General features: G+C 43.8%; 3 protein-coding genes across 8 annotated transcripts; 2 read left to right on the top strand and 1 right to left on the bottom strand.

The window, feature by feature from the left end:
• The first annotated feature begins 193 nt into the window (after positions 1–193).
• On the top strand, positions 194–3061 carry LOC105452191 (protein-L-isoaspartate(D-aspartate) O-methyltransferase-like). 3 transcript variants are annotated; one of them, XM_011693100.1, is made up of 6 exons: positions 194–329; positions 519–642; positions 818–957; positions 1555–1780; positions 2184–2269; positions 2598–3061. In XM_011693100.1, the coding sequence occupies exons 2-6, from the start codon at positions 588–590 to the stop codon at positions 2823–2825; spliced, it is 735 nt and encodes a 244-aa protein (XP_011691402.1). In that variant the 5' UTR covers positions 194–329; positions 519–587; the 3' UTR covers positions 2826–3061. The 3 variants fall into 3 exon arrangements, with proteins under 3 accessions (XP_011691402.1, XP_011691409.1, XP_011691394.1); XM_011693107.1 differs by having other exon boundaries at positions 194–642; positions 2603–2694; XM_011693092.1 differs by having other exon boundaries at positions 196–642; positions 2647–3061.
• LOC105452208 (protein-L-isoaspartate(D-aspartate) O-methyltransferase-like) lies at positions 2781–6390 on the top strand. Of its 4 annotated transcripts, none has more exons than XM_011693124.1 (5): positions 2781–2839; positions 5009–5148; positions 5406–5631; positions 5753–5838; positions 5917–6390. In XM_011693124.1, exons 2-5 carry the CDS (start codon positions 5047–5049, stop codon positions 6091–6093), a joined length of 591 nt encoding a protein of 196 aa, XP_011691426.1. In that variant the 5' UTR covers positions 2781–2839; positions 5009–5046; the 3' UTR covers positions 6094–6390. The 4 variants fall into 4 exon arrangements, with proteins under 4 accessions (XP_011691426.1, XP_011691418.1, XP_011691447.1 ...); XM_011693116.1 differs by lacking the exon at positions 2781–2839 and adding an exon at positions 3792–4357; XM_011693145.1 differs by lacking the exon at positions 2781–2839 and adding an exon at positions 4521–4795.
• Positions 6391–6734: 344 nt separating this feature from the next.
• Positions 6735–10995, bottom strand: LOC105452173 (equilibrative nucleoside transporter 1). Its single transcript, XM_011693069.1, has 11 exons — positions 10695–10995; positions 10225–10378; positions 10057–10138; positions 9795–9970; positions 9295–9389; positions 9147–9197; positions 8839–9071; positions 8200–8437; positions 8029–8114; positions 7758–7957; positions 6735–7679 (listed from the first exon to the last, which is right to left on the bottom strand). The coding sequence occupies exons 2-11, from the start codon at positions 10365–10367 to the stop codon at positions 7568–7570; spliced, it is 1416 nt and encodes a 471-aa protein (XP_011691371.1). The 5' UTR covers positions 10368–10378; positions 10695–10995; the 3' UTR covers positions 6735–7567.
• Positions 10996–12181: the final 1186 nt, after the last annotated feature.

Here is a 12181-nt window from a genome sequence, read left to right as displayed (position 1 = left end):
GAGAAAGCTGGCGTCAATAATTTATGCGATGCTTCACGTTAACATTTTTACAGTTGTAGAATTTTTCATGTCGAAGTTTTACGCGTACTCGAGTAGATTTAAATCCGCGCTCCTGTCTCGCGCCACGAGGCGATCGATAGTCACCGCATCAGCTGTTCGTCTCCCTCCCCCCTCCCTACTCCCGCTGCTCGTCCCCCCACCAGCGGTACTCCCTTAAGGTCGCTCTACCTGTGTGTCATCACGCCACGGCCATATTAGGCACGCGTACGGGAGGAATCAGAGGAATGAGGACGTTCCGCGACAAATGAGGCTCCCCTGAAGCTTTCAAGGTGCGCTCGTTTTTATCAGCCGCTTGTCAAACACACCGTCCCGTCGATCGTTAATTATCGCCAGAGGTTAAGGCGACCTGAATTAGATCGATCGGTCGGCGAGCGTTGTCATGCGTCGTCGTCGTCGTCGTCGTCGTCTCTGTTGTCATTCGCGATCATCTGTGTGTGTCTCGTTTTATGCGAAAGCAGGTCCTCTCGGCTGCGCTACGAGACTGCCCTCCCCGGTGGATCGCGCGGTGGGTCGACAGTCCGCGAAGCATGGCATGGCACTGCAACGGCACTACGAACCAAGAGATGGTGACGAAGCTGAAAGGTAAATGACCCTTTGCGTCCTCGCTCGTCGCGGGAGACGCGAAACGCCTCCGGGAGCAGGACGGCCTTTTGGTTGTCGCAGCTTAAATTTCATTTACGCCGGAGCGCCCAACCGCGATTAGTTACAGTCACGCAATTGGCTTTGTACGGCAATTATAGGGACAGATTATTCGCAGATGCTGGCATACTGGCAACGGACCGGGCAGAAGCCGCCATGCTCGCTGTTGACAGAGCGAAATACTGCCACGAACCGGACCCTTATCTCGATCGTCCCAGAAGAATCGGCTACAACGTGACCATCAGTGCGCCGCACATGGTAAGTGTGTGTATGTACGCCTCATCTATTTTCTGTTCTGCGAAACAGATGTTTGTATTGCGATTATAAATTTGTATGGATCATCTTGCCGTGGTGTTTTTACGTCAAGTATTATACAGTATGGATACAGAAACTACATTTGCACAGCCGTGAAACATATAAATCTTCATGCGAAAGCAGTAATTTAAACTATTGATTTTAATTATCTGCTTGATTTCATGGTAAACGTAGAACTCTAGCGAGCAAATTTTTCGTTTAGCGCTGCTTGGCGCGGATATCTTAACAATTTGTTACGATAAAAATCAATACACTTGAATATTATAAACGAACGTCTATATGTATATACGTACATGAAGTTGATGGAAACAATTGTAAGGAACGCGCGGTTTGAAATGGGGCTATCGCCGAGTAACCTTCTTATCTTATTTTTACGTTATTTATGTTAAACATATTTGGCTTGACGACTGAAGACTTTCCGCGCAACAATATTGACGCGTCGCGCAGATAATTGTCACTGTAGATATAATATACATTTCTTGAAATTCAACTCCGCTCGGTGATGGGGTCCGATAAGTCACGCCGATCTCTCTTTTGCAGCACGCGTACGCGCTGTCCATCCTCTCCGATCAGCTCGCCGACGGCGCCAAGGCACTCGACGTCGGCTCGGGCTCGGGCTATCTGTCCGCCTGCATGGCGTTCATGGTGGGCTCGCGGGGGCGCGTGATAGGCATCGAGCATATCCCCGAGCTCATAGAGATCTCCACCAGGAACGTGCGCGAGGACAATCCGCACTTCCTCAAGGAGGACCGCATCAAGTTCGTGGGTAAGCTGGCCGGGTGCTCTCGTTTTAAACGTTTTAGAATCCCCCCGTTCCCCCTGACCGGTCCCGTCTCACTCAACGACAGTCGAAGCTCCTTCTCTCGTCAATGTTACGTCCATTCCTTCACGTCTCATTGTCATGAAACTCCGTGTAAACAAACAAAAAAAAAAAGAAAAAAGAAAATCTCGTCGCACGAGACGAGAGAGAGAAAAAAAAACGTTCATGAAGTATCACATGTATTGCATAGTCCGAATAAAAAAATACTCGTGATCCATCCACGTGGAGTAGGTATGTACGTTGCCGTGAAGAGTCGAACGGAACACTGTCCACCGACTGTGTGGCTTTGCTGTAAAGGTAAAAGATAAAGAACTGCCGACTAACGACAGGTCATTATGAATGCGCCTAGTGGGAGACGGCAGATTGGGACACCCTGCTGACGGACCTTACAACGCTATACACGTTGGAGCAGCGGCCGAAGCTTTACCGCAGACGGTAAGCACAGATCAAGGGGCGGCCCTTGTAACGCAGTCCAGGAAAGAAAAAAGAATTAGATGTTACACTGAGAGAAAAAAGTCTAGTAGTAATAATCGAGCCTAGATAACGATTACGAAGCTTCGGTGAGATAGTTGCAAACAAATATTCGGTTAATATAATTAAAATTCTAATTTTACTTTTGCAAATATTGATAATATTTGATAATTGTTATACCAAACGGCTGGTTAGGTCACTATTATTATGTTTGATAATATTTACTTAATGTTGCACCGATATATGCTAAAAAAATTACATTGGGCTGCTATTACCAGACTTCTTTTCTCAGTGTAGATTGCGATACACGCGATGGATAAAGCGATGCTCGACTCTTGCAGTTGATAGACCAACTGGCTCCCGGAGGCCGACTGATCTGCCCGGTCGTGGCCATAGAAGGCCTGCAAAGGTTCCAAGACCTGCTGCAGGTGGACAAGAGCGCGGACGGCGCGATCACGAAGAAGAAACTGATGCAAGTCTCTTACGTTCCTCTCACGGATCCCACCACTCAATTACGTAATTAGAGCCATTAAGGTGAGGTGTCACGCGGGCGGGAAAGAAAAAAAAAACACCGCAAAATTGACGAAACTGAGGACGATTAAAAATCGAGCGCGTAACGAACCCGAATTTGTTTAACTAGTCAAAATTTTTGTATCCACGAACTAATTGTTTTCACGCATGCGTAGATAATGGAGTATACACGTCGTCTTCACAATTGGGGATATATCAATAAACTATATATATATTTTGTACATACCCTGACGCTTAATTCCTTCCCACCCGTTTCATTTCGTCCGTCAAATTAACATATTGCAGTCGCGGCTGCATATATACGTGATCGCTTGATGCTATCGCGTTATCACGGTCTGTTATCATGTAATACTAATATTTTTGTTCCATAAATGTCTTGATTCTGAAACTTCCGTTAAAATATGGGGAAGAATTAAAAGGAATGAAATTAACAATAAGGACACAAATGTTTAATAATGTAACGGGGTAAAATACAGTTTTACATTATCTTAAACTTATAGTTTTGTCGCTTGGTGCAGGAACACCTTATTTATGTATTTCTAACTGCTCGTATTGTATCATCAATTTCGACTTTTTTGTGTTAAAGGATTGCACTTATTTATATGAACGAGTATCTTTTAAGAAAAACCATATTATAAGAGAGAAATAAATTATCTTTCTACTTGAACGTAAACTTCCAACTTTATTGCGGTAAAAACTAAAACGTTCGAGTTCTATACGTTTCTTTATCGTATATGCGGATTATTAAAGTGAAGAGAGCCAGCCGCGCGCGATCGAGCGCACCGTCGCGATTCTCGAATTCCAAGCGAAACTCGCGGGCGATCGATCCGCGGAAGCGTCCACCAATCGGGGTTCGCCTCTCGGGCCGCTTGCGTACGACGAGGGAGTGTACCCGCGCGGCGCGGTCGACTGGCGGCGTGGCGCGGCCCCCCTTCGTCTATTTTTAAAAGCGCGAGACGTGCGCAGCGTGACGTTTCGCGCGCGAACGTTTCTGCAACAGCAACGCCGGGACGGGACGAAGGTCGCGAGCGTGCGAGCCAGCGATTATTGCTCAACAGCGCCGGCTGTCCCGGAATCCGCGGCGAGCGTCGGTCCACCGTCCAGTTCCGAATCGGCGACGTTTCGATCGTCGTCGGCGCTCACGAGAGGCGACGGGAGGCGACTCGGAGCTGATGCGTAAAATCGCATCGGCGTTCCGCTAAAATCCGAAGCGAGAAAGGAAGCGGAACGATCGTTGGGTGTTGACAATTCCTCGGATCGGATTATAACGCGCGTCGTGGACGCGCACCGCTCCGGGAGTCGCCGAGTGCCGAGTTCTCGCAACGTGGTCGACAGGTCGCCCGCGGCCTCCACCTGTCGCTCCCGACACGCCGGCCGCCACGCATCTCTCCAAGATTCGGATCGTCGAGTGCCTTTGCGCGACGCTCGCGATCCTGTCGCCCGTCGCGATCGCCCGCGACATGGCCACGTACGGGCGTTATCGTGGCAGGAACAATCAGGAGCTCGTACAGCATCTGCGGCGTAAGTGATACGATATACGCGCGGGTTATGCAATGTTGTGTCATCGGCGCGCCCCCCCATCCTCTCCCCCCCCCCTCTGTCGGAGACCGCCGCACGCTGCCTCTCCCCGTCTCGGGAGAGATTGATCTGGAATTGCAACGCAGTTTATGCAATATGTATTTACAATCTGATTTACAGCCCAGGTCGTGAGATTAGATTCACAAAAATGGACAGCTGTTGCCCTTTCGCGTTTTTTGCGTTTGAATTTAGAGCAATTTTTTTAGTGTTTGAGGAAAATAAATGCGCATGTTTACACGCGTTTTCGAGGAGCATGCCGTATTGTATCATTTTATCTTTATCGTTTATTGGGCGTAAAACAAGGTCGAAATGACACGTAATATAGCATATTTCTCAAATGCAGCCTATGTGCAACAGCTGGAATGTATATAAGAAATTAACGTAAAAAAAATTAAATTCCTTATTTTTTTTTGCATTCTCACCTATTGTTTACGATTCAGTTTACGATTCATGTTATTCAGTGGAAATTACGATACATATATATTAGCGTGGTAAAAATTTAAATTCTTTATTTTTTGCATTCTCACTTATTATTGTTTGTGTTTTATGCCATTCAGTGAAAGCGATACATATTGCGTGGTAAAATGATTTCAGGCTCGAGGGTGATCAAATCTGACGGAGTGTTTGACGTAATGAGTTCTGTGGACAGAGGAAAATACACTCATCCCAGCCATGCCTACATAGACGCACCACAAGGGATCGGCTACGGCGTCACCATCAGCGCTCCCCACATGGTATATAATACAATGTATTCTTTTCCCCACGTGTACGAAAGCCGTCAATGTCATGTAATGTCTGCAAGTCAATACTCGGGTTTCACATTGTGAGATAAAAAGATAGCTCGCAACAGAGTCTCGTTCAATCGTTTAAGAGTAAAAGCAACTTACTGCTGAGATAGTAATTAAATCGATGTATACGCACTGATTAAAAAAAAAAAAAAAACACACTGAAAAGGAAATTACAAGTTGGAAGACAAACGGAAATTCTTTAGCACGCGTATGCCCTGGAATTGCTTGAAGAAAAGCTGCATAACGGCACAAGGGCGCTGGACGTTGGCTCTGGATCCGGATACTTGACAGCATGCATGGCCCTGATGATGGGACCACAGGGGGTCGCCGTTGGAATCGATCACATTCCAGAGCTTCGAGCGATGGCCGAAGAGAACATCCGGCACGACCATCCGGAACTTTTGACCGACGGACGCGTGGAATTGGTTGGTGAGTGCAAACGTCTATATGTACTTTCAAATAAACACATGTACTGTTCGACGTGTCACGAATTTCTCCATGTGATGATTAGTGATTTAATGAAATGATTTTCGTGATTGCCCTTTCTCAGTTGGTGACGGGAGATTGGGATATCCCAGTCGTGGACCGTACGACGCTATTCACGTGGGAGCGGCCGCCAAAGATATGCCGCAACCGGTAAGAAAAATCGCTCGGAATTACTCCCGTAACATTATGCCCAGGACGAACGCTACGATATTTATCGTCTTCTGTCAGTTGATAGATCAATTGGCACCTGGCGGACGTTTAATAGTGCCCATGGGTCCAGAGAATTCGGATCAAACCCTAATGCAAATCGACAAGACTCTGGACGGCAAGATCAAGCAGCGATCCCTGATAGGCGTGGTGTTTGTCCCTCTCACCGACAAGGAACGACAGTACCGTCGATCATGAGGCACGTGCGAGCTCCAATAAGTGAGCGCCATTTTTTTATGTTTGTTTTTTATTTATGTTTATGGTTTCTTGAATTAGTTCATCATTTTGATATCAATTTAATATTTTGACATCGCGAAAACCACTCACTATTCACGTAAAAAAATATTTATAATGTATATCTATGATATATATATAATTTAAATTGTATCACAGTCTATAAGCATTACGCTGACACACCCTTGCACAGCAAATTTGTTGTTACAAATCATTATAAAAATTAATCTAGTAGATTAATCTAATAGTTATATATATATATTTTCGAGCTTGCCATCTTGTAGTATATGAAACTGTAACTTCTGTTATCAGATTTTGTTTCACAAGGGAACTAGATATTGCTGTAACTTGGAAAAGATTTGGTTTTGTATGTAGACATGTAATTATATTGATTGACAAAGTTTTCCAGCTTAAAAGTAAATTATACAAAGTTCAGAAAAAGAAAAATAAAACTTAAACACTAATGCTTTTCCAAATAGTAAATTTGTCACTTGCATCTGCTTAAAACTTTGATATAATAATAATATCTCTAAATCGTAACTTATTTATCATAATAATTTCTTTATATGTTTTTAAGATTATTTTACAAAATAAACGACGACGGCTATGTCATTGAGTATTTTATTTATTAACATACATAAAATTGTTTATATATCTATTTGTAACGAGACTACTATTATAATCTTTACTTATTGTATGTATATCTCTTCTATTTTTCGCTTCAATTACTGTACTTTTTTTTTCTAAATTAGATGCTATATTTAAAAGTAAATGTACATAATTTACAATGTACAATGATATCAGAGTCTCAAATAATTCGTAAGTATACTTGTTTCTGTGATGTCATATGTAAATGTAAACATTTGTAGTTACATACATTTTATCCTAAGATAATAAATGTATCATAAATTATATATAAATCTCTAGGAATAAAATTTATGCATAACTTCAACATTGTCTCTAATAATTTGACAAATTTTAATCTCGTAATTTAATTTGTAATCTCGTCAATTAGTATGTCTTGTACAGTCAAATACGTTAATACGAAATTGCACCATGCAATTGTATGGTGCCTTCTGTTTAGCGTTATGCTCTATCTTTGTCGACACTGGATGTTGAAAAAAGACGCTTGTGTCGCTAAGTGGAAGGGACCAGTAGTAAACAGATGAATTAAAAAACAGTCATAAAAATTATATTTCTAATGTAGAACCGTTCAGATTTTCAATAAAACACTGCAGAAATCAGCGCCGAGAAAGTTCTTCACGGAAAAAAATCGTAACTGCAATGTTTTACCGAGAGCTCGATCTCATTTATACTAACCGTTATTACACATTTAAAAGCTAATAATCATAAAATACTCTCGCTCCTTAATTCTGTACAAAGGGCAGTGAGGTCATGTCATTAATTTACATTCGTCTACAGTTAAAGGGACTGAACATTAAAGAGCCTTCACCATGTATAAACTGAGCGTGGCGCCAGATGCCAATCCTATACCCAAGAAAGCGCCCATCATCGCAGACGCAATTTCCTTTTCCTGACTGTCTACGACTCTGTAAAGTAAATGCATACGATTGTAAGGAGCAATCTCTTGCGGTCAACCGAGTTTTATTTGTTGAAAATATACTTACGTGGGCGCGAGAATGAACGTTAAATTACAGAGATAGCCATTGGTGATGGCGAACGCAACGGTTATTAGGATGTAATATATATCACTGTGAATGTAAACGGGTAGATGATGCCTCGGTTGCGCGTTGCAAAACAGGAGCGCAGGTATAAAAATACATCTAGCGACGCTCAAAAACATCACGAGCCACGGCCTGCCTTTCGGCTGTAATGATAAAAACCCGATAAGCATCGCATAAACGAGTGTTTGCAAATCGTAAAAACTAAGATTCTCACCCATTGAAGAACACCGCATAACACTCTTCCCGCATAATCGCCCGCACTGAAGATAAGGTACGTAACCACAGGTACAAAGTATATGTCTGGAAAGTCGTTTCATATTTATGTTCACAAATTCATTGAGATCTACAAAGCATATTGAATATATGTATGAGGATTCGAGATTACCGTTCCATGCGTAGCCTTTGCCCTTGTATTCGCTCTCCACCAGCACGGTGACCGCCGGGTATATAGCCAGCGTTACGAAAAATATTAAGAATAAGCTGACGCCGTAATGCCAGATCCTCTTTGCAATCCGCGTGTAGGACACGCTCGGACCCCCCGTCGAGAAGCTGACTTCCCCATTTATGGAATAATCAGAATCTAATTCAGGTACTTTCTCTACCGTGTGATGCCTGAAGAATGGCTGTAAAAGGAAGAAGAACGCTGTAGAGCACCGACTCCCAAACTGAGCCTCTTGTTTATAATCTAATTAACGAAATTGGCTCTGTGAAAAGAAACGTGCGAGAGGTCAGGAATGCTTTTGGAAGCCATTTAAAAGCCATATTAAATGAGTCATGTGTAATCTCTCTCTCCAACAGATCATACGTGTAACACGTTGTGGAATGTGTATAATATTTTGATTATTATCATAAGTAGCTTATCATACATTTGTAAAACACTTGCGCCGCATGCATCATCGTGACAGCGGGACAATAAGTGTGTCTGATGATCTCATTGTTTTGCATGTGACACCCGCACTGATCCGGATTGACGGAAACGCAGTAAGATGATAAGTTAATTCCGAGGTAAACGAAATTGACTCACCGCTCGCTCCAAAAGGACATACGCGATCAGCGACATTAGCAGCATAGTGTCGCCGATAATGAAATAGACTAAGCCGGAAAGCACCGGGCTGGCACCGATCCACAAGGAGCATATCTCCGCTATGGCCGTAACTATTCCGCCGAGGGCTTGCCCGCCGGACATGGCCGTTATGTACTCTGGCGAAAACTTGCCCACTATACCCATTAGGCTCCCGCCAAAGATCGCGCTCGCAGCTAGAATATTTATATTATTGTTGCCTCTTCAAATTACTGGCATATCCTCGTTATTTAATAGCATATAATACGCACCATTTACAAGCGCAACTGTCGTCAACGTAATTATTAGGAATGTATTTTGCCCTGGAAACAATCGTTAGTTTTTATTTCTGAAGCGGTAAAAGTAATTCTAATTATTACGCGAACGTGGACGTATCGACGAAATAACTTGCTGGCTTACATTTGTCAGTTTTCATCTCGACAAATACGGTCGTCACGATGAAGAGCAGCAATATTATACATTGAGAACCCACCATTCTTACAGTTAAAGAGACTCTGGAAATTTAGAGACTTTAAATATCGCTTCCATCTTTCTGATACGTGATTTTATTAATCACTTTCCTGATTTTTCTATGTAATATAAAAGAATTGAAATGGTAATGTTTTTTTTTGCATAAAATATGTAAAATATTCCCTTGTATAGGACTGTGTTCGGGGATTATCAGCGCTATTATCGCTGTTTTTTCCTTGTTTTTCATCTAATTAACAATAAAGATGGAATGACATAATAGCGCCGATAGCTTCCCGAACGTAGCCTGGGACTCTCAATTATTCAAAGATGAATTTAGTCGCAAAAAGAAGATAAGAAATTTTGAGTCACTCTTATGAATAAATGTGTGGCATACATTTTTGAAAACGTATACTTGTCTGTTATTTCTTAACAAATGATTCTTCACTTACCTCCTACTAATAAATGCATTTAATATTAAAAACAGAGTATTTGGCAATGCGCTGGCTACACTTAAATAAGAAGTAAAACTAGCTTGAAGATCTGTTTTCTGCTCAAGCAATTCTGCATATGTATGAGTGAGATTTGTCGAGTTATCATGAATTTCTCTAAATTTATACATCCAATACTGAAAGAAACATGTTATACGTTATAAGAAACTGATAATAATATTCCACATGCAGGTGAAAAAAAAAACAAAGAAACGTCACTTACGTCCTCAGCAGTCATGAAAAAACTCCATGGGATTATTGTATTTATTCCGAGTAAATAAAACACAATGTACGCAAGATTGTATCTAAAATATGCAAAAAATTATAGGTATAAATGGTGGGACAGACTTTGTTAATAATTATGAAATTAAATTTGAATACTGGAACACACTTGTCATGTGGCTCATGTGGTTTCAAGAATGGTTTCTCGTCAGGAGTTGTGATGCTAGGGTCATCTTCAGTCTCCAAATCATCCTCAAATTCGCTGTCGGACGCACCTCCCAGTAAGGGTCGTCTATTGATGGAGTACGACATGATTTCTCCGCCTGACGGACAACAAACTATGAGTTATAAAACAAAGGTGACGCAAATAAAAATATGAGACAAAAAATATATACACCGCAGAAAATAATTGCTTCATTATGCAGATCAATGCGTTATATCGTAATGAAATAATAAATAAATGTAAATATGTAAATTTTTAAACATTATGCATACACGTATCGCGCGTACGTTTTATCGTTGATAAAAATTTTCCTGCTCGCGATCTCAGCCTGCAGGTGAAACAAAGCAATTTCTCGCACTGACGTAAGCACGTCAGTCACACGTGTGTCACCCCCGTGCATAGAAAGCGATACTCACGAATTAGTGTCCTGAAATGTCCTGGTCGGGCAGTGGTATTCACGAGCGATCGTGCGTAACCGTGGGAAGCTGCGGTCGAAGCATCACTGGCGCGATCAGGCACAAATCTGGCACGAGTGACACGCGACGAGAGTCTGAGGTGTCACATCCGACGACTGTTGGCGTTTCCGAGCGCGAACAGACGGAGACTCAACCACTGCGCGACATCCTCCAGTTCGGTCTGCTCCGAGCGATCGAGAGCCTCCGATCCCCTGATCGGCCAATCTCTCGCGTCTACGTATAGCTGACATTCTCCGACCGCATCCTTCACCACTCCGCGCGATGACACGCCTCCGCAACACACGCGTCGTGCCGATCAGCTGGTCGCGGGACTCGCGCGCGGGACTAGTTAGCGCGAACGGGATGTAGAAAACGTGCGAAGGCGAAGACAGAGAGAAGCGTGAGAGGGGCCACGCCGGCTTCTTGGGTGGGACCGGCGATCTCCCCCGGACGCTAGCGCCCCACGTCCACGTTTTCAAAAAGAAACTATGCACCACGGCTATCTTATAACATTGTCGATCAAATCATAGCACGAGAACGTGGACCGTGCTAATTATGCTACGTGCACAAATTGAGAATAAATAAATCACGTTTATTTTACGATGTTGCTGATGAAATGACATTCCAATTCATGTCTGTACATCCACAAATTGTAGGTGAAGAATGTGGTATATATATAATGCACGATTAGCACGGACACGACCACGTCCACGTGCCTAGCCAGCGCTTTGTCAGAGGCTCGAAAACTCCCGCCGATACGCGGAGAACATGTTGAGCAAAGAGGTGGCACGGAATCCTAGCCAGCGCGCGTATCGACAGAGGCTTGTTAGTAAGGTGGAAAACTACTAAGCGAAGAGGCACGGAATCCTGGAACAGCGGGCCTCGTCAAAAGCTCGAAAACTCCCGCCGATATGCGGAGAACACGTTGAGCGAAGAGGTGACACGGAATCCTATTAATCCTAGCCAGCGCGCCTCGATATAGAGGCTGAAAAACTCTCGCCGATACGCGGAGAACACGCTGAGCGAAGAGGTGGCACGGAATCCTAGCCAGCGCGCGTATCGACAGAGGCTTGTTGGTAAGGTGAAAAACTGCTGAGCGAAGAGGCACGGAATCCTGGACAGCGGGCCTCGTCAGAAGCTCGAAAACTCCCGCCGATACGCGGAGAACACGTTGAGCGAAGAGGTGACACGGAATCCTACTAATCCTAGCCAGCGCGCCTCGATACAGAGGCTGAAAAACTCCCGCCGATACGCGAAAAACATGTTGAGCAAAGAGGTATCCTAACCAGCGCGCGTATTGACAGAGGGTTGTCGATAAGGCGGAAAGCTGTTGAGCGAAGAGGCACGGAATCTCCCACTCTCATACGGCGCGTAGGCCCCGCCTCTGGGCGCAAAAGCAGCATATATGCGTGGGTGGGGGCAGCGCGGCTCCTCCTCCATGGCGCGCT

This window comes from Wasmannia auropunctata, unplaced genomic scaffold (genome assembly GCF_000956235.1).
Source record: "Wasmannia auropunctata unplaced genomic scaffold, wasmannia.A_1.0 LD336106.1, whole genome shotgun sequence".
NCBI lineage: Eukaryota > Metazoa > Arthropoda > Insecta > Hymenoptera > Formicidae > Wasmannia > Wasmannia auropunctata.
The sequence above is the reverse complement of the archived record's forward strand: the minus strand, read 5'-3'. Positions and strand labels throughout refer to the sequence as shown.

Excerpts from the sequence above, each read along its gene's own strand:
- LOC105452191 (XM_011693092.1), top strand. The coding sequence starts at position 507 with ATGCGAAAGCAGGTCCTCTCGGCTGCGCTACGAGACTGCCCTCCCCGG. Across the intron at positions 643-817 it reads GATGGTGACGAAGCTGAAAG|ATGCTGGCATACTGGCAACG; the intron begins GTAAATGACCCT and ends GATTATTCGCAG. Across the intron at positions 2,270-2,646 it reads CCGAAGCTTTACCGCAGACG|TTGATAGACCAACTGGCTCC; the intron begins GTAAGCACAGAT and ends CGACTCTTGCAG.
- LOC105452208 (XM_011693116.1), top strand. The coding sequence starts at position 4,297 with ATGGCCACGTACGGGCGTTATCGTGGCAGGAACAATCAGGAGCTCGTA. Across the intron at positions 5,632-5,752 it reads CGGACGCGTGGAATTGGTTG|TTGGTGACGGGAGATTGGGA; the intron begins GTGAGTGCAAAC and ends GCCCTTTCTCAG. Across the intron at positions 5,839-5,916 it reads CCAAAGATATGCCGCAACCG|TTGATAGATCAATTGGCACC; the intron begins GTAAGAAAAATC and ends GTCTTCTGTCAG.
- LOC105452173 (XM_011693069.1), bottom strand. The coding sequence starts at position 10,367 with ATGTCGTACTCCATCAATAGACGACCCTTACTGGGAGGTGCGTCCGAC. Across the intron at positions 10,139-10,224 it reads CCACATGAGCCACATGACAA|ATACAATCTTGCGTACATTG; the intron begins GTGTGTTCCAGT and ends TGCATATTTTAG. Across the intron at positions 8,115-8,199 it reads CAAAGGCTACGCATGGAACG|ACATATACTTTGTACCTGTG; the intron begins GTAATCTCGAAT and ends ACGACTTTCCAG.